Source organism: Saccopteryx bilineata, chromosome 8 (genome assembly GCF_036850765.1).
Source record: "Saccopteryx bilineata isolate mSacBil1 chromosome 8, mSacBil1_pri_phased_curated, whole genome shotgun sequence".
NCBI classification, from domain to species: domain Eukaryota; kingdom Metazoa; phylum Chordata; class Mammalia; order Chiroptera; family Emballonuridae; genus Saccopteryx; species Saccopteryx bilineata.
In genome coordinates, this window is record NC_089497.1 from 28,512,254 (window position 1) to 28,533,126 (window position 20,873).

At 41.2% G+C, this 20,873-nt stretch overlaps 1 protein-coding gene across 2 annotated transcripts in view; it reads right to left on the bottom strand.

Annotated features, from left to right (window-relative positions):
• TBC1D23 (TBC1 domain family member 23) overlaps positions 1 to 6,471 on the bottom strand; it is a 53,818-nt gene extending 47,347 nt beyond the window's left edge. The window contains exon 1 of one of the 2 annotated variants that reach the window (XM_066241859.1): positions 6,257 to 6,471. In XM_066241859.1, the coding sequence (XP_066097956.1) occupies positions 6,257 to 6,321 (65 nt within the window). In that variant the 5' untranslated portion in view covers positions 6,322 to 6,471. The remainder of the gene's footprint in view (positions 1 to 6,256) is intronic. The other variant, XM_066241860.1, reaches the window with a different exon arrangement.
• Between the last annotated feature and the right edge of the window lie 14,402 nt (positions 6,472 to 20,873).

Consider the following 20,873-nt stretch of genomic DNA (forward strand, 5'->3'; position numbering starts at 1 on the left):
ACCTAAAAGGTATAAAGCTATAAAGCTATAGTTCTCACATCCCACCTTATCAATCACGAAGGGTTTGTTGGCTGACCACCTTAAGCCTGTCCTCTCCTCTCTAACAAAGCAATAACAATAATTCACAACTTCCCATTCTCATAGAATTGTTATGAGCCAAATGAGATGATAATATAGGTATTATATAAAGGATAAATTTCTAAGCAAATTCATAGAATTGTTATGAGCCAAATGAGATGGTAATATAGGTATTACATAAAGCAGTGGTCCCCAACCTTTTCTGGGCCATGGACCGGTTTAATATCAGAAAATATTTTCACAGACAGGCTTTTAGGGTGGGACGGATAAATGTATCACGTGACTGAGACAAGTGTCAAGAATGAGTCTTAGATATAACAGAGGGAATCTGGTCATTTTTTAAAAGTAAAACATCGTTCAGACTTAAATATAAATAAAACGGAAATAATGTAAGTTATTTATTCTTTCTCTGAAGACTGGTACCAAACGGCCCACGGACCGCTACCAGTCCGTGGCCCGGGGGTTGGGGGCAACTGATATAAAGAATAAATTTCTAAGCAAAGACATACTGTTTTCTTATATCTTTCTTGTATTTGCTAAAAGTGTTAAATACCACCATAGTCATAGTTTTATATAACAAACTGCTTGTATGAAAAGCACATACAATAGCATTACCACTCAACTATGAAATACTATGCCAGCTTAGAATGAGGAAAAAGCTTCTTTAGCCTCCACAAGAAAAAGAAAGAAGACTTGAAACAAATAATTCATTAGTCATTATTTTCTCAGTTTAGGTCAAGAGGTTAGAGCCTTAAAAACAAATATACATTAAGTTTCAGGAAATGCATTTTATTTCATTGCCTTTTAACTTACTGCTCTTGCATTTCCACAAGAAGCAATTGGTTCTTAGGAGCCTAACATAAGGAATTGTTTTGTTTTCCATCTGTGACTTTCAATAACTAAATTAAGTCGCTTCAAACACTGCTCCATTTTTAAACTGTATAATACTGTTCTACTCACCTAGGGAATATAATTTCCAAAAACACCAGTATTTAGGTATCTTCCTAAGATTATTCACATTTTATTCCTTGAGCTCAAATAATGAAAAACTGAAGTGCCAAGGAAGTCAGAACAATGCACAACTGTGGCTTTAAATCTGTTTCAAACTTCTTCTAAAACACTACTTAACAGCTTGAATTTAACCAGTACTTAATGTTTGTTGAACGAAGTATGAACGAATCCTTTGCTAACCTTTATTTGTCTTTCTTATACATGGCAGGGGAGGGGTGCCCTGTCGGGTTTATATCAAGTAGGATCCACATTTCAGCATAACTGGCAGGAATGATTTGCCAAGCATATTTTATCAAATCTGTTCCGAAGACACCTACTCATAAGCTGGCTGTGAACTGCAGTACACTTCACTGGCTGTTCCAGAATCACCTGAACGGTGGCACAATATTTAGCACTGTACTTGCATCTGTAAGTATATGTAAATAAATAGTAATACATTAATGAAACCCTACAAGTAAGGCATTATTTAGGAATTACCTGAATTACAATAAAAACATTAATGTAAACAGTATCAACAAAATAAGCCTTCCTATTCTAATTTTTGTTTGCCCTCTGTTTACAGTCTACAAAATTAGTTGTCACTTAAACGCCCCTATTTGAGGACAAGAAGATTCATTGTCTCTTCATTTTTTAAAGGTAATATACAGTCTTCTCAGAATCCCAAGTTGTCAATATTCTTCTTAAATCCATTCTCTTTCATGTTAAATGCATTTATTATCAATATCATTTTGAAACTGTAATCACATACTCCTCTAGTGACATTATAAATCTCTCCTTATATTTCAATACCTATGAAATGAGGAGCACTTAGTGTACTATTCACATAAAGTGCACAAAGCTTTTGAAAAGACCCTATTATTCTCAAAACAATTCCTATTCACATCTTAAATTAACAACAAAAGCTTATTTTTTCGAAGTTAGAAGGAAGGAGGCAGACAGACTCCCGCATGCGCCCTACCAGGACCCACCTGGCATGCCCACCAGGGAGCGATGCTCTGCCCATCTGGGGCGTTGCTCTGCTGCAACCAGAGCCATTCTAGCGCCTGAGGCAGAGGCCATGGAGCCATCCTCAGCACCGGGGCCAAGTTGGCCAACTTTGCTCCAATGGAGCCTTGGCTGCGGGAGGCAGAGGCAGAGAGGAAGGAGAGGGGGAGGGGTGGAGAAGCAGATGGGCGCTTCTCCTGTGTGCCCTGATTCACACAGGACTTCCACACGCCGGGCGGATGCTCTACCTCTACCCTTGAGCCAACCGGCCAGGGCCAACAAAAGCTTCTTCATGGAACTGATACTTTTACAATTTTAACAAAAGTCCAGCAATAATTAGAGTTTAGCCATCAATTAAAATGACTTTTAAATCAATGCTGTACAAATATTTTAAACGAAGCAAAACAAACTCTGAATACAAAGTCACACAGGTCTATACCACCCCGCCAATTTTTTTTAATCATGATTTTAGATCTTTTGGAATTATTTCAGGAAGAAAGCCTCAGAGGCTCCGAGGTTGGTTTCATCAGTATCAAGAAGATCAAATACCAATTTTTGAACTGTAATAATTTAACATTTCTTTGATTTAAAAAACCCCTGTAGTTTATATTAATTAAACTTAGATCATTTCTAGCTAGCCATATATAGTTTCGTAAGTATATCCTTACAAACTACACGGCTGCAGTTTCAGAAAGCTTGAGAGCTGAGGCAGTATCTGATAACCGTTAGCAAAAACGTGAACATCATACGAGCAATTACACAGCTCACAAAATCACTGAAGTCTGAAAATCTAAATGAAATGACAGCTTACTATGTTATTGCACATGATTTTACAAAGGTCTATATTCATTCATGCATATATACAGATAATAAACATTTACTGAGCCACCTGCTGTCACCTACTGCCTTTGGGGAGGAGTTCACTGTCAAAAGAGCAATGATAAAAATCAAGTAACCCAATAAATTATAGTATAATACATTAGACGATACAATACAACATATCATATTTAATATATGGGGAGATACATTCCGCTGAGGAACTCATTCTGAAATTAACTAGAACCTGGCTAAGTAGAATGTGGTCCATGAACCAGCAAAACTGCTCTCACCCAGGAGCTAGTCAGTCAGAAATACAGGCTCTCAGGTCCCAAGCAAATCTACATCAGAACCTGCATTTTAACAAAATCCCCAGGGAAACCCAATGCACATTTAAGTTTTGAGAAGCAATAATCGACGTGATTATTTGTGAAAATCATGAAAGTGGTTTTCACCTTTTTCATCTCATGGTACATATAAACTAATTACTAAAATTCTGTGGCACACCGAAAACTACATTATGTTTTTTGCCAGTCTGACCAAAAAAAAAAAAAAAAAAAAAAATAGGTATAATTTTGATTCATTCACACTGGACGGCTATTTTGTGTTGGCAGTTGCCATTTTCCATTTCACAATAGAAGGGAAAAGTGCCCCTGACCAAGTCGTGTATGTTTTCAAAGTTCTTGTGGTACACCGGCTGAGTCACTGATCTAGAACATGACTGAAAACCATTAGATAAGTAAAAGTGATATCTCATACTTTTAAGATCTTCAGGCCTCATCTTGAGCTGCTTTACAAGTGTATACACAACTTTAACAAATTTAGCTGCCTAGTTTCACAAATTAGAAACAAATTGGGAAAATACCTCTAATAACAATGAAAGAAAATGGGAAAAACTAATAAAAACATTCCTAAAATTGGATCACTGTATGGGGCCATTTAACATAGTAACAATCTACCCTATCTACCCTAAAGGACTCACTGTATTACAGAAGTATAACTAATTGGTTTTTTAAAATGTGATCCTCTTAACTAGACCACAAATCCCTTGAGGACAGGGACCTAGTTTTATTTTTATATACTTAACATTTGTAAACTGGATGACCCTAAATCACTAAGATAAGTTTAGGTTGGGCAATGAGCTGTATAACGCATTTCAGAAAAATTTCCATCTGAAAAAGTTACAATAAAAATGTGACAGCATTTTTTTAAAAAACAGTAAAACCTCCCCATTCTGTAACAACCCATTCAACCAAGCACTCTAAAAGCAGAGACTTTACTGACACCATGGCTCCAAACCCAAAATTTTCCTCGGAGTTGACTCAGACTCACTCATAGGGAACAGTGAGCGGAGTCAGCAGTAAAAATGGAGAAAAATTAGAAGAGAATGGAGGGAGAGCAGAAATTATAAAACACCTCAGGGTTCCTCCATTCATCACAATAAAAAGCACATATAGAAAGCCGCATAAAAGATACAGCAACCCTAGAAGCGAACACATGCTACCTATAGCAATCATTCATTCCATGGTCCCTGGCCGTATGAACCATAACTCTAGAAATATTTCCTCCTGGTCTTCAACAGGCTGGTGACAGCCAGTTTATGATACAACAATTCACTCTTTCAAAAGAGCAAACTTCATGAAGTTCTAATCATTACTCTGCAAACATCAGTTTTCCTGTCCATGTCCTTGCTCACACTATTACTCCATTCAAGGCCATTCTCATCTGTTCAGCTGACTGTATTACCCAATGTTAGTCACTGGCCACATGTGGCTAGACCGAATTGAGATATAGAGTAAACGTAAAATCACATTGGACTTTGAAGACTTGGATCGAAAAAGATGTAAGGTTATCTAATTGAAAAAAATAAGTTATCTAATTGTTTTTTTTTTAACAATGATTACATGTTAAAATATTTGGATATGTTTGAGTAAATAAAAAATTAAAATTAACTTCACCTGTTTCTTTTTAGTTTTTAATACAGCTATCAGAAAAAATTAAATTATCTATGTGGCTCACAGTATACTCGTACTACATACACAGCACTGATCTAAATCCTGCTCATTCTTGAAGGCCTAATTCAAACACCTCTGCTTCCAAGAAGCTTGCCCCAATGACTCCAAGTAGAAGTGGCTTCTGTCCCCCTCCCCCTCCCACCTCTCCTAACACTTTTATTCACACTCCCAAAGAACTGGATCAACTTTGCCTCGTTACTGAGTGGACCTGTCTGAGCTCCCCAACTGCGCTCTAAGCAAAGTGAGGGAAGAAACGACACCTCGGTCATCGTCAACTTTCCTCCTACACCCTGAAGCGTACGTGCACTAAGGTAATGTCTGATGTCTGCTCAGAGCTGAATTTCTCAAGTAGTACATTATCAAGCCCTCTCAACGATTTCCATTTCCCTCGGGGACTAAAGTCCATGTGTCCAAATGTCCTGTATTCTTTTTACGCAGAATGCCAGTGAGCTGTATGCATACAACACGAACAAGATCATCTGAAATTACCTAATACAGTACACTTGGATCAACTGTAAAAAGTCAACAAGCCTCTCGAGGTTCCATTCTTTAATGATGTCCCTAAAAATATGTTGTAAAGAGCAACTAGCTCCCAAAGGTTAACAACACTGGGTGACTCAGGTCTACCAAAAAGTCATCGGCGATCCTCCCCACAAGCCCGAACTGAAATCAGGTGAGCATCAAACGCTCGGGAGCAGCACGAGCAGCGTCCCGCACCGCATCCAAAGCTGCGAGGACGGAGCTGTGAGCAAAGGGGGTCGGAAGGAAAAAAGACAGCTTGTGCCAAAGAGACTAACGGTGGCAACTGCTGGCACTCGAAATAAAAAACTAAAATTAAAGAAAAAAAAAAACAACAAAACACCTCAACTATGTCGGAGGGATCCTCCCTGGGTGTGTCTCCCAACCTCTGCACCCGCCGGCAAAGGCCGCGATGGTCACTGCAAGTGGCCTTTCCTTCCAATGGTCTCCCAGCGCCTGGGGTCCGCACCCGCCACACTTCCCGCCCCGGCAGCCCCCTCGCTTCCCCGGCCAGGGGCTCCGGCCAGGCTCGGCCCTAAAGCCGCCCTGTCCAGCACATTTTGGAACCAGTGGACGAAGCGGGAGGAACGGACTGAGGCCCAGCACCGGGACCGCAGACAGCCCTCTCCCTCCGGGCCCGGCCCCACGCCGGTGGGCAGTGGCCGGGCAGAGGCGACCGGAGGGCAGAGGGGCGGGGCAGGGCGCCGAACTCGGTGGGTCCGGGACCGGTGTTCCCGTGCCGTGCCGGCGCCCGCTGGTGCCTCAGAGACAGGCCGGGTGGCGAGGAGGGAGAATGCGGGGGCCGGGAGAACCAGCCGCGGGCTTCCACTCACCAGCGGTCGTCGCTAGACGGTGGCAGTCGCAGGACCTCTTCTCTTTCCGCCATTGCTGTTGACATCCACGTCACTTTGCCGAAAAGTGGACCCGGCGCTGAGACGGACTCTGAGACCCAGTGTCGTAAAAAGCCTGGGACTGAGATTCTGGAGAAGAAAAGAGGGAGGAGGCAAGGGGCGGGAGGAACGCAACGTCGGAACGTCTTGAGGGCTAAATGCAGCTTCGGGGGGGAGGAGATTTAGCGAAGGCTGCTTCCCCTCCAAACACTACAGGTCCCAGGATGCCACGGGGCCCCCGGGCCAGAGGTGTGGGCGGAGCTTGGCGGGTTTTGAGCGTTGCCCCTTAGCGTCCAGTTAGCGTCTTGATTGCGCTTGGCGTGGTATTTAAGAGTCAGATTTGCGAGTCCTATTTAGTGGAGGAGGAAAAGAAGGTGGGAAGTTTATAGGGAAGGTGGAGGTAAGAGGACAGCCACATTTTAAATAATTTTCTTCTGAAAAAAGCTGGTTTTAAGAAAAGCGTGAGGTGTAAAGAAGTAAGAACCATACCCATGTTTCTGGAGTGTGGCCAGAGAACAAATGGAAGCCACATATTTTATGTCTGAATACTTGAAAGTTGTTTTAGTTAAAAAAAAAAAAAAAAAAAAAAACACAGGCTAAACAGTAAGGGAAATATGTTCTAGTTTCCCACCTTTTTAAATACAACTTCCTAACAACCTGGAAGGTTAAAATCAAATTTAGGGTCCTAAAAGTCTTGGAGCTCTATACAGGGAGAATTGCCCGTGTTTCTTCTCTTCCCACACTACTTCACTGTACACAGACGGGCTCCTTGGCCTCCTCCACGTCTAAGATCTGTCCACACAACCACCACCAAGGGCACTGGACTTCCGTCTCCCCTTGACCACTCCTGGGCCTGGTTGTGAGCACAGGCTCAAAAGAATGGACCCATAGAAATCCTTTTGCAAGCCCTGGAGTCAAGTAGAGCTACATGAAAAATTATGAAAAAAATATGAAAAGTATGATGTCAAATGAATTGTGGAAGGATAGGTAACGTCATATTTGGCGTTAAAAATTAACAAGACAATATATCTTTATTATATGCAGCTTAAGTGTCTGTCGCCAATAGCTTATTGGTTGCTTGCGTAACTGTACTAGCCAATAGGGTGAAGTTGCCACGGCATTCAAATAGTCCTGCCTTCTGGCATGCCACCTGACAAATTGAGGTTAAAGATTAGAGCAATTATGCTGTTAAGAAATCTTAACACTAGAAGGGGTCTTTGCAATGGTACAAGACTAGAGGTTCTCCAATTGAAAAATGTCATAATAGCTAAGTCTTTGACTGGCTCCTCTAAAGGTGAAATACATGTCATTCCAAGAATTGATTTGGCTCCATCTCAAACAGGGTTGCCGTTTCAATTGAGACGTAGATAATTTCCTGTAAAACTTGCCTTTGCTATAACCATCAATAAGTCTCAGGGCCAAACGCTTAAGCGTGTAGGCATTTTTTTACCTGAGCTTGCATTTGGACATGGTCAACTTTATGTTGCCTGTTCAAGAGTTCGTGAAAGAACAGACGTAAAATTAAAAATAATTGATGGTCCTCTGCAAGGCGAGCTTAAAAATGATGGAAAGATCTACACAAGAAATGTTGTGTACAAAGAGATTTTTGACATGTGAATTAACATTTTATTATTTAAATCACCTTTATTTATTGAGTTAGCGGTGGCTCTTAAGAAATGTACCATCAGTGGTTTCCTTCATTGCACTCTACTTTAAGCAATTAAGCAAGTAGAAGGGGGAAACCCCGTGGGGCACTAAGCAAAGGGGCATCCTTGCCGCCTGCCCTGAGTAATTCAGTTTGAATTAGCAGACACCTTTACACAAATCATTTTAATTACAATTTATAATATCTAGAACAGCGGTCATTTCGTATGACCGCCGGGCTTTCTAGTTGTTTATAAATAGGTCCATATGTGGTTTTCAAAAAATACAGGGGAATGATATATAGAAAAATCAGAATGACAGTTCTCAAAGATAAACAGAGCCAGACATTAGTTAAACAGTAAAGACAGATTTTATTCAGAAACTACTAACAGTAGGGGAAATCGCTGAGCTCCATTTCAATTTGTGCAGAGGTGACTGGGGGTTTTAAAGGGAAAGAAGGAGGGCCCTGGCCGGTTGGCTCAGCGGTAGAGCGTCGGCCTGGCGTGCGGGGGACCCGGGTTCAATTCCCGGCCAGGACACATAGGGGGAGCGCCCATTTGCTCCTCCACCCCCGCCTCCTCCTTCCTCTCTGTCTCTCTCTTTCTCTCCTGCAGCCAAGGCTCCATTGGAGCAAAGATGGCCCGGGCGCTGGGGATGGCTCCTTGGCCTCTGCCCCAGGCGCTAGATTGGCTCTGGTCGCAGCAGAGCGACGCCCCAGAGGGGCAGAGCATCACCCCTGGTGGGCAGAGCGTTGCCCCTGGTGGGCGTGCGGGTGGATCCCGGTCGGGCGCATGCGGGAGTCTGTCTGACTGTCTCTCCCCGTTTCCAGCTTCAGAAAAATACAAAAAAAAAAAAAAAAAAAAAAAAAAGGGAAAGAGGGAGGGGAGAGTTAGGGATCATTAGTCGGAGAAGTGAAAAATTACAAAGGGTTAGTTGGTGTAATTGTGATTAGGCCAGCTGTATGTGCTAGCTGGCAATATTTGAAGTTAAGAGTCTGTCCTCCCATGGAGATTGGGAGACAGAAGCCCTGTCCTTTCTGATGATTACATTTCAAGGGAATGGCTCGCAGGTCTTTGGGAAGAACAGTTCTAAGTTATGAGAGATAATATATTCACAATTGTAAGCCCTTCCCAGTAAATACCCCAAGAAAGACAGACCAGGAGCCTATTATCAGGTGTTGCTGGCAGAAGCAGACAGTGCATTCTCCTGGCAGCTTGAGCTTTCTCAGTCAGGCATTTTATTGGGGAGCTGGGCCTCAGTGAGAGGCTGCGGTCCTTTCAGGGACACAACTTTATGTTGCTAGAAGCCATGCTACAGTCTGGGCGAGTGTCTTAGTGCAGGGTTTTGGACAGAGTTGTTATCAGCAGAAATTTCTGCAATCCTCACAGTTATATTTGGGGGAGAGAAGGAAATGGCTTCAATTAGATTTTTAAAAAAAGATTTTATTTATTCATTATAGAGAGGAGAGAGAGAGAGAGAGAGAGAGAGAGAAGGGGGAAGGAGCAGGAAGCATCAACTCCCATATGTGCCTTGACCAGGTAAGCCCAGGGTTTTGAACCGGCAACCTCAGTGTTTCCAGGTTGACACTTTATCCACTGCGCCACCACAGGTCAAGCCAATTAGATTTTTAATATTGGTTTCTAAGAGCTGAGAAGTGGCTATGTGGGCATTCAGTAGAGAGTCTATACTTGGGTCTCTAAAATGTTTCATAATTTTAAAAACTATTTGATTAAAGTAAGCATAAATCATAGTATAGCTATTTCATTTTTAATCAAAAACATGTTTACTCTCTTCCCCAAAGGGGGATAATACGGAGCCACATGTTATTGTACCTACTTCCAAGTCCAAGATCTGCATTATGTTCAGTTCTTCTGTGCAAGAATTTCTTTTAACATGGAAGGAAGGTTTAGATCACAGCTCTCAAAAAGAATAAGCAGTGTGAATCTAGGTCAAATTACCATCCTAATAGTCAGGACTTCCAAAAGGTTTTATAAATTGGTTTTAAAAACTATTAAGTCAGTTCATTAGTTAAGGTGATTGTAATCTAGTTGCAACTCATTTTGAATGTAATTAAATCAGTAGTAAATCATATACATCATATGGTAAAAACATTATTCCATAAAGAATATATATATATAACTTGACATTTTCCAGCAATTCTTCATTCTGTAGAGAGTCAGAGTCAATTTCATGGGCATGCAGCTGGTGCAATAGCACAAGGCCCTTTGCTTAGAAGACCCCCTACACTTGGTTTAGTGCTCTATGATTTTCATCTTGAAATTCTTAATAATTTTGGAACAAGAGGCCCCCTCATTTCATTTTGCACTAGTCCCACCACAAATTATGTAACCCATTCTAGATAAGGTCAATATAATATTGGTATATAACCCACTGGGAGACAAGGTTTCAATTGCAAGTGTTTAGCAATGACATTTTCTGAACCATTTATATCATCTGTCCTTTACTCATTAACCTATCCTCTGTTCTACTGAGTACTCACTGTAAGGTCATCCTGTTCACCAAGATGATATCCTCTTCTTCCCGTTGTAAGTCTAGGGATCTGGTTGTTAGGTCAAGCCCTTGAACTTAGTATATCTTTGGTTCCTCTTCCTTGAGCAGGTTCCACTGGCTCACCCTCTATTGTGTTTGCTTGGGTTAGCTTATTGCTATCCAGGCTGCTGGGTTAACTGCAGGTCTCAGTGTAGGTGCGTGTTCCGCCCACAGCCCTTTCTTCTCTGTATCTTGCTCTAAACCAGACTCTTCTGTACTCTCCCCTCGTCTTGCCTTGTCTTCTGAAGGGAAAAACACCACATTCTTCCTCTTGGTCTGGATCAGGTTTGTCCACGTTTTTCCTCACATGCTTCACTTCCTGAGATGACAAGGACCCCTCTATACCCACAGAGCATTTTCCGTCTGGCTGCAAGTTCTTATAGATGTAACTTTCTGAGTATTTTTGTGCTTTAAACAAATCTTAAAGTCCTGTCATTTACTTTGATTATTATGTGCTTTAAAAATAGATAAGCATGGAATTGTAAGTAGAATTTGTTAAATTCTAGTAGTAAAATTCTTTTTAATATAAAAGGCTTTTTATGGGTTAGGGGAGATTTTATGACATAATCTGCCTGTGTTTTCTTACATTATTCTTTTCTCCTAATTGTAAGATTTCATCAATAATACTAGGAACTCTCTGTGTGCTTTTCTCTATATGCCTCTGAAGCAGAGGGAGTTGAAATCTCTTTTTTCGTAAACCTCATGCAGTGAGTGGTAAGGTAATGCTAATAGTGGTGACCATCTGGACCCATGCACTCATCTGTGTGATCAATTGTTATGCTCCCTTAGTAGAGTTTATTTCATTTTTATTATAATATTATAGCATTTTTTTAAAAAGAGAGAGAGGAAGGATCACAGGTCTTGATGTCTTATTCATATTCCAGCAACCTTTTCTTGACATTCATGCATTCTTAGGTGAAGATGAAGACATAATAAGATGTATTAATCTATTGCTACATTAAAATTTACCCCAAAACTTAGTGTCTTAAAACAATAAACATTTATTATCTCACCATTTCTATGTGCTGGATATTCTGGTTCAGGGTCTCTTGAGGTTACAGTCAAAATATTAGCTAGGGTTATAGTCCTAGTAATCTGCAGGCTTCTCTGGGGCTGGAGGATCTGCTTCCTCAGTGGCTCACTCACATGCCTGAGAAGTTGGTATTGGCTGTCGCCGGGAGCGTACCATCCTATACTTTTTTTTTTTTTTGTATTTTTCTGAAGCTGGAAATGGGGAGAGACAGTCAGACAAACTCCCGCATGCGCCCGACCGGGATCCACCCGGCACGCCCACCAGGGGGCGATGCTCTGCCGCGACCAGAGCCACTCTAGCGCCTGGGGCAGAGGCCAAGGAGCCATCCCCAGCGCCCGGGCCATCTTTGCTCCAATGGAGCCTTGGCTGCGGGAGGGGAAGAGAGAGACAGAGAGGAAGGGGGGGTGGAGAAGCAAATGGGCACTTCTCCTATGTGCCCTGGCCAGGAATCGAACCCGGGTCCCCCGCACGCCAGGCCGACGCTCTACCGCTGAGCCAACCAGCCAGGGCCCCAAATGAACCTTTTAATGGGCTGCTTGAATGTCCTCTTAACCTGGAGGTTGGCTTCTCCTAGAGCAGTGATTTTAAACTGGTGTGCCACAAGAAATTTTAAAAAGTAATCAATACCTGTCATTTAGTCAGGGGCACTGACTTCTGTTCCCTTATACTGTCAAATGAAAAAAATGACAACAGCCAACACAACAATAGCTATCCAGTGTGAATACCCTGTCTTGAGCTATAAATATATAGATCATATAATAATAGAGTTGCATTTTACTGGGCCTGTTGCATAATAAGGTTGCATCTGACTGGGCAATTCTTTGTACTAGAAATCCTTATATACAAGTCTAGTCATCTGAGTTTTTTAAAAGTCATTTTGGGACAGAAAGGGTAGGTAATTACTATTATTAATTTTATTTTATTTTATTTTATTTTTCTGAAGTGAGAAGCAGGGTGGCAAAGAGACAGACTCCTGCATGTGCCTGACTAGGATCCACCCAGCAAGCCCACCAGGGGGTGATGCTCTGCCCATCTGAGGTGTTGCTCCATTACAACCAGAGCCATTCTAGAGCCTGAGGCAGAGGCCATGGAGCCATCCTCAGTGCCTGGGCCAACTTTGCTCCAGTGGAGTCATGGCTATGGGAGGGGAAGAGAGAGATAGAGAGAAAAAAGAGGGAGAAGGGTGGAGAAGCAGATGGGCACTTCTCCTGTGTGCCCTGGCCAGGCATCAAACCCAGGACATCCACACGCCAGGCCAACACTCTACCACTGAGCCAACCAGCCAGGGCCTATTATTATTTTTTATAAGTCAATCAAAGTTGTATTTTTATCAGGTCAGCAAAAATTAATATGTTTTTTGGTGTGCTACAGAATTTTAGTAATTAGTTTATGTGTGCCATGAGATGAAAAAGATTGAAAACCCCTGCCTTAAACTGAGAGTTCAAGAGAGACCAAGATTGAAGCCACAATATCGTTTATGACTTATATTCAAAAATCATGCTCCATTTTTTCTGTAAATAGCCCATTGGTTACACAAATCAGCTCTATTCAGTGTGGGAGGGAACTACAAAAATACTTGAATACCCAAAAGCAAGACTCCATGAGGGCCATCCTAGAGGCTGGTGGCCGTCTGAGGTCATACTAAATCCTGCACGTTCTTCTTCGTCCAGTCAAACTTGCCTCTGTCGTCTCAGCTCTCCTCGAGCTCTACCTTCTCTGACCCTCCTACCTGGACAATAAGTCATACAGCATATGGTCTTCTCTTATTTCTTAATTTCTTAGAGAGAGGAGGGAGAGAAAGGGGTGGAGGAAGGATGGGAAACATCAACTCCTAGTAGTTGCTTCTTGTATGTGCTTTGATCAGGCAAGCCTGGGGTTTCAAACCCGTGACCTCAGTGTTCCAGGTCAATGCCTTATCCACTCCACTGCCACAGGTCAGGCAGCATACTGTATTCTTTAACTCTAAGAATGGCAACCATTTTTAAGTTCTTTCATGGTCTTCACTGTGCCAAACGTAGGGCTGAAAGTATAGATGGTGCCCAAAAGTTCTTGTTGAAAAACAAAATACTGATTTTTTGTTTCTTCAGATATCATGTAAAAGTTTCAGAGTGCTAAACTTTATCAGAAATTTTTATTGTTATCTTACAATAGCAAATGTTTTCACAATTACCAAAATTACTTGTTATTTGCAGTTTTAAAACCCCATCAAAACCTGCATTCCAAGACTATTTAAACTGCTGAAGCCTAACATTTAATTTAATGATGAACAAAACCAAATTAATTCCCATTCAGTGATGCCAAGTGAACAGTTGGCAGCAATTTCAACATCTGCTTTTAATTCATTTAAAAGTGTTGAGCAAACAGTGATAAAAAGGAGCTGGAAGCGATAATGTTTCTCCATTATCCTTCTAGTTTTTGTCTTTGCTAATTCATGTCGACTCTTAAAGATTATGTATATGGACCCAAAGGAAACATTTGGATAGAGATGGACTCATTCTTGGGTTTGGGTTGGTTGTGCTTTAATGTGAGAGCCTGTTTCATCCTTTTTTTATTCCAAATTTGTTCTCTAAAGTTCCAGACAAAAAGACTATTATTAGGGTTGAGTCACTGCTAGTTGGAAACAGGGATAGTAAACAATATATTAACTGGAACTAGTTTTAGTTTTTAAAACTTAAATTCTTGCTTTTTTTTTAGTACACCCACATGCACACACATATAATCTGTAATCAATATCCTTAGACAATGGCTGTTATTCTTTATGTACAGCCTGTCTCAAATCACTTTATACACTTGTACCCACCCTTTTAGGCATATGTCTTGTCAAATAAAATAGCCAGGATCCATCTAAAACAGTGGTCCCCAACCTTTCTTGAGCCACGGACCGGTTTAATGTCAGAAAATATTTTCACGGACTGGCCTTTAGGGTGGGACGAATAAATGTATCACGTGACCGAGTCTTATACGGATGTAACAGAGGGAATCTGGTCATTTAAAAAAAAATAAAACATCATTCAGACTTAAATATAAATAAAACGAAAATAATGTAAGTTATTTATTTTTTTTCTGCAGACTGGTACCAAATGGCCCATGGACCGGTACCAGTCCACGGCCCGGGGGTTGGGGACCACTGATCTAAAGTAATTATATATATATATACTTTGGATGATATATATACTTTTAGCAACATATATAAAAAATATAGGTATGTGTTATAATTTCTATGTATATCTTATTTATCAGCTGCTTCTTCTAATACCCATGTTAAGTTATACAGATTATCACTGTTATTTTTACATTTTAAATTCACATAAGAATACAAAATTAAATAAAATTCTTAGGATGTAACGAATATGAAAATGACCACAGATATAAAAGCATTAAAATTTTTAGATAAAGAATCTCTTCTTATAATTTTGCTCACCCTTTTTTTTTTCTGTACAATATCAACCTGTCTCTGTTGTTAAGTCCCACCTACAACCTGACAACTCCTATATCTATCTTTCTAACTCTAGTCTGTCTTTTGTACTTTGCACCTATTAATCTAGCCATCTACTGGGAGCTTACACTTGGATGACCTACAAACACTGCTATCTAAATAGTCTAAAACCAAACTCATTATGTCTACATGTTTGCCAGCCTCTACCATTTCTAAAGAGGTGAATAGTTTTACATAAATCCTGTCATCTAAGCCAGAACTATGGAAACTATTCTTGCTTCTTTCCTTCTTCCTTTCCATAAGTCATCAGGGCCTACAGGTCTTTACCTCCGTACCTATTTTTCAGATCTGGTCCTCCTCCTCCCCTGCAGCTCTTTTCTTAGTTTTGCTCCTCGTTCTGTTTAACATAAAGGGATTCTTTAATTAGTCTCCACCTCCTTCCGCTCCATCTACACCAGGGATTCAACTGGCAGCTCTCAGGCCAGATTTATTTTCTTAGCAACTTTGATTCTGTTGTAGTCTTCAATCACCTAAATGTCTTTATATACTTTTCAGTTTCTCTCCCCCAACACTCCTCAACACTTTAGAACAGCCTCCAATTTACACACTGGAGACTTGCTTGGTCCTGCGAGGTATTTGAATTTGTGTGCCTCTTGGCTGCCTATTTCTAGAATGGGAAGCTACCTAAAGTCTTTCCGTCGCTCACCTTCCCTGTAAAGAATGTCCAAATCCCTGTCGTACTCTCGTAATATCACGTGCGTTCCCTCGTCCCTTTACACAAGCAGCGTGCTTCAGCCGGTCTCTATCTAGCTCCAGCCCCTCACACCCCCCCGCTGCTCCACGACTCTGTCTCTGTTAAAGCTTATTTCCCCTGTTCTGCTACATTCTACGACCTTTCAGCAGCTGGCCACACCCAGCTGCTGGGTGGGATTCCAAAAATTTAACCACGGGTTCTCTGACATCAAGGCATTAAATGACTGTTTTAAGTATAAAAAAATGATAAAACAAAAGATAGTTTATTATTTCATGCATTTAATACTTAAATAAGAATAAAGGAGGTACATAAAACTAGGTTATGTTATAAGAAAGACTTTTAAAATATTAATAAAAATATTAATACCTGACAAAAACAATAAAACTGTTATTTAAGATATTTCCGTATTGCTTCTTGATTGACATCTTCTCTTGCAATTTTTTTTCACCTATGGATGGAATGAACATTCCTACGGGTGCTTAGAATATGCTGTTTGTGCGGATAAGAGTAAAGAACGTAAAATTGTGATTTCTACAATGGGCGGCTGACCAGGCGCCCACCTTAGAGAGAATCCTGATTACAAATGCCATTTTAACAACCGGTTTGCCGCACTCAGCAAAAAATAAGGTATCAGTTCTGCCAAACCGGTGTGAGCCACCTGAATCCCACCACTGGTTGCCCCTAGCCACGTGACTTGAGCAACATTTTCTCTATCACTCTTTCTCAAGCAGAATTATTCGTTTCTGCCTTTTGCAACCACTTCTCCTTAACTATACTTCAATTATTGAATTTATCACATTTTAACTATGTGTTTATATGTTTGTTTTCTCCACTAGACAGGAGATCCTTAGGACTGGCTTAATATGTCTTTACATTTCCAGTGCCTGGCATAGTACTTGATATATAGCTGTAATTAGCGAGCTGTATGAATATGTGAATGTGTGAATAATATATGTATATATAACATTATTACTACAAGTACTTATAACGCATTTACTATAAGTCAGGTATTGTTCTAAACACGTCTATTAATACACTTAACCCTCCCAACAGCCCTGTGAATTAGCAATGAATAAATATGAAGTCCAAATTCAAGCTAAATCAAATAGGCAAGTAGTTTTCTATCATGATTTAAGAAGCACATCTTTAAATTAGAAATGATTGTCATATTTGCATTAAATAAGAAAAATAACTTAGTGAATATACACAAAAGATGAAGAATAAGGAAGATTTTTTTTTTTTTTTGTATTTTTCTGAAGTTGGAAACAGGGAGGCAGTCAGACAAACTCCCACATGCGCCCGACCGGGATCTACCTGGCATGCCCACCAGGGGGAGATGCTCTACCCATCTGGGGCATCGCTCTGTTGCAACCAGAGCCATTCTAGTGCCTGAAGCAGAGGCCATGGAGCCATCCTTAGCGCCTAGGCCAACTTTGCTCCAATGGAGCCTTGGCTGCAGGAGGGGAAGAGAGAGACAGAGAGGAAGGAGAGGGGAAGGGGTGGAGAAGCAGATGGGTGCCTCTCCTGTGTGCCCTGGCCGGGAATTGAACCCGGGACTCCTGCACGCCAGGCCAACACTCTACCACTGAGCCAACCAGCCAGGGTGGAAGATATTACTTAAGGGTCCTTTTTTCACAGGTAGGTGCAGTTGCTCAATTGTAGTTTCTGCTTCTGTTAATGAAATCTTTTCTGGCAGAGGCAAAATCTTTTGTCATCATTTTAAGTCTGAAGTAAAATCTTTTGCTATCATTTTTAGTCTGAAGCAAAATAATTTCTTTCTGCCATAAAAACATTACTATTAATTTTTCTTTTTTTTTTTTGAAGTGAAAGGAGGGGAGATAGAGAGACAGACTCCCGCATGCACCCTGACCAGGATCCACCTGGCAACCCCCATCTGGAGCAATGCTCTGGCCATCTGGGGCCATGCTCAAAACTGAGCTATTTTTAATGCCTGAGGAGAGGCTTCTTGGAGTCATCCACAGCACCTGGGGCCAATGTTCTCAAACCAATTGAGCCATGGCAGTGGATGAGGAAGAGAAAGGGAGAGAGAGAAGGGGAAGGAGAGGGGTGGAGAAAAGCAGATGGTCACTTTTCCTATGTGCCCAGACTGGAAATTAAATCTGGGACATCCACATGCCAGGCCAGTGCTCTACCACTGAGCCAACCGGCCAGGGCCAAAACATTATTATTTTAAAAATTATGGATTTGTATAAAACCTTTGGTGATAATCTGCCAGCAGAAACAAATTATATGTTTATATGTAATGAGTACACTTAAATTTTGCCTACTCATAACCTTTGCAATGTCCTATAAGGCTCTATGTAATCTGTAACCCCAACATTCTCTCCATCTGGAAAGCTCTTTCCCCAGCTATCTTTATGGCACACTTGGATAGAGAGTGTTCATGGAGGGACTGATATAATCAAATGCAGAAAAACACCAGACATGTTGGTGAGTAGGAGAGAAGGTCAGTGTCGGGAGAGACAGCTCAGCCAGGGTTTGGCAGAGAATGGAAAGTCACTGAAGGTTGTCAAATAGGAGGGGCCCACATGAGCCAAGGAAAGTTCCACAAAGATGAATGTGGACTTAAGTTCAAGTTGGATTGAAGGTGGAAGAGATTAGAGATGGGGAGGGTCAGGAAGCAGGCAATAAGATCGTGAATCTAGTTGTATTAGCCACAGAGCTAGAAGAAAAGTAGTGAAAGTGAAATATTGTGAGAAGAGGAAGATGATGAGAGACAGAGTCCCTGATTAGATATGAGAGATGGGGGCGGGGTTGTTCAGACGATAATGACTACAGCAGGAGCAGAGTCTCAGGAGGATGACCTGTTGGGGACAGGATAGTAGAGGTTTGGTGAAAATGGGATGTAGGAGGCAGTTGGAAACAGGGCCATGACTCAGAAAATGGACTAGGTCTAAGGATATGAATCCCACGAAATTCTGATTCTTGTTCTTTCTTGTAAAATAAGATTAGGAGACCAAAGTGGCACACTCGTATGCCACTAGGTGAGCTGAATTGGTACAACATTTGGGGGTGGGAATTTGGAAATACTCATCAACATATAAAATATGTATATCCTTTGAAACATTCTCTGCAGATTTTACCTTATATAGGGATATTTGCACAACTGAGCAAGAGTACATACAAACATGCTCACTGATGTATTGTTTGACTTATAATAATAAAAAAAATGTGGAGTCAACCTAATTGTCCATCATTGAATGGTATATTGTAATGATAAAACACTGTGTCATTATGAAAATAGAATAAACTAAAGCAAGGTATACTGACACAAAAAGATGTCTATAATATATTAAGTAAAATAAGCAAGTTGTACAATGTGTTAATGAACTAGATGGGAGAAATCCTTTCACAATGTATGTGGACATCAAATCATCACCACATACAGTTTAAACAAAGATCTTTTTTTTTTTAAACTTTATTTATTTATTCATTTTAGAGAGGAGAGAGAGAGAGAAAGAGAGAGAGAGAGAAGGGAGGAGCAGAAAGCATCAACTCCCATATGTGCCTTGACCAAGCAAGCCCAGGGTTTTGAACCAGCGACCTCAGAGTTCCAGGTCGAAGCTTTATCCACTGCGCCACCACAGGTCAGGCACCATGTACAGTTTAAACATCTTCTAATTTTGTCAATTATACCTCAGTAAAGCAAAAAATAATTTTAAATTAAAAAACCTCTTAAGCATTGGATCAATCACTAGCAAAATAGTCCTTTGGTACGTTTTTGGTTTGACCTAGCCTTAAAAAGCTACATCCAACAGCAGTCATTTCCTTTCCCTTGGAATTGTGTTATCCATTTCATTTTTATTTATTTTATTTTTTAGTGAGAGACAGACAGACAGACAGGAAGGAGAAGGATGAGAAGCATCAACTTATAGTTGTGGCACCTTAGTTGTTCATTGATTGCTTTCTCATATGTGCCTTGACTGGGTCAGCTACAGGTGAGCCAGTGACCCCTTGCTCAAGCCAGCAACCTTGAGCTTTAAGCTAGTGACCTTTGGGTTTCAAGCCAGTGACCTTTGGGCTCAAGCCAGCAACCATGGGGTCATATCTATGATCTCATGGTCAAGCCAGCGACTCCACACTCAAACCGGTGACCTCTGGGTTTCAAACCTGGGTCCTCAGCATCCCAGACCAATGTGCTGTGCCACCACCTGGTCAAGGTTATTTATTTATTTTAAAATAAAATAGGGGTGGGCCAACCCTCAGAATGGTGTGCATAGTATGATTTCACTTTTTTGAAAAAAGTGGGATATATACTTGGACATGAACATACAAAGGTCTAAAAGAAAATGTGACGTTGTTAACATGTGATAGTTTTGGTGGGTATGACTTGGGGGAACTTTCACCTTATGCATCTATAGATCATTAGAATTGTTTCCACTGAGCATGTCTTATGTTTGTAATAAGTATAAAAGTTTGGGGTTTTTAGAAAAAAAACTTAAGGATTTTCTGATGGAAGTCATTCAGTCACTGGTACTAAAGATGAGACTGAAAAAGAAGGTCAAAATACGTCAGGAAACCATGCCAGCATGTGAAAGGGGTTCATGATGTAGATGTGGAAACCAGTGGACGAGGCCCTGCCTAGTTGGGCACCGCCTGAACACTGCGGTCCCCTTCCCACCAGCACCGCCTGAACACTGCAGTCCCCTTTCCCGCCAGCACCGCCTGAACACTGCGGTCCCCCTTCCCGCCAGCTCCCCGCCAGCGTCCCGCCCTCACACTGGCCTCCTCTGTGTTCCCTGAGTCTCTGAGCACAAAGCCTTTGCACATGCTTTCTCCGCCTTGCCAGATCCTCCAGCCCTGCACACACGCACACCCCAACTCTGTGCCCTACTCTCACTTCACATCTCAGCTCAACTGTCACTTCCCCGGAGAAGGGACAGGGCAGCCTTCCGGAATATGGCCGGACGCCTCACTACGTGCGTTTGCAGATTCACTACATGCACTATGAATGGGGGAAGCAAGAAATTAAAAATGGGAAAGAAGAAGGAAAACAGAGTGGTGGATACATGTTTGTTTTTTTAAATTTTATTTAGAAAATTAAATTTAACAGAGTGACGCTGATCAATAAGAGGACATAGGTTTCAGGTAAACATTTCCATAGCATCTGAATTGTTGATTA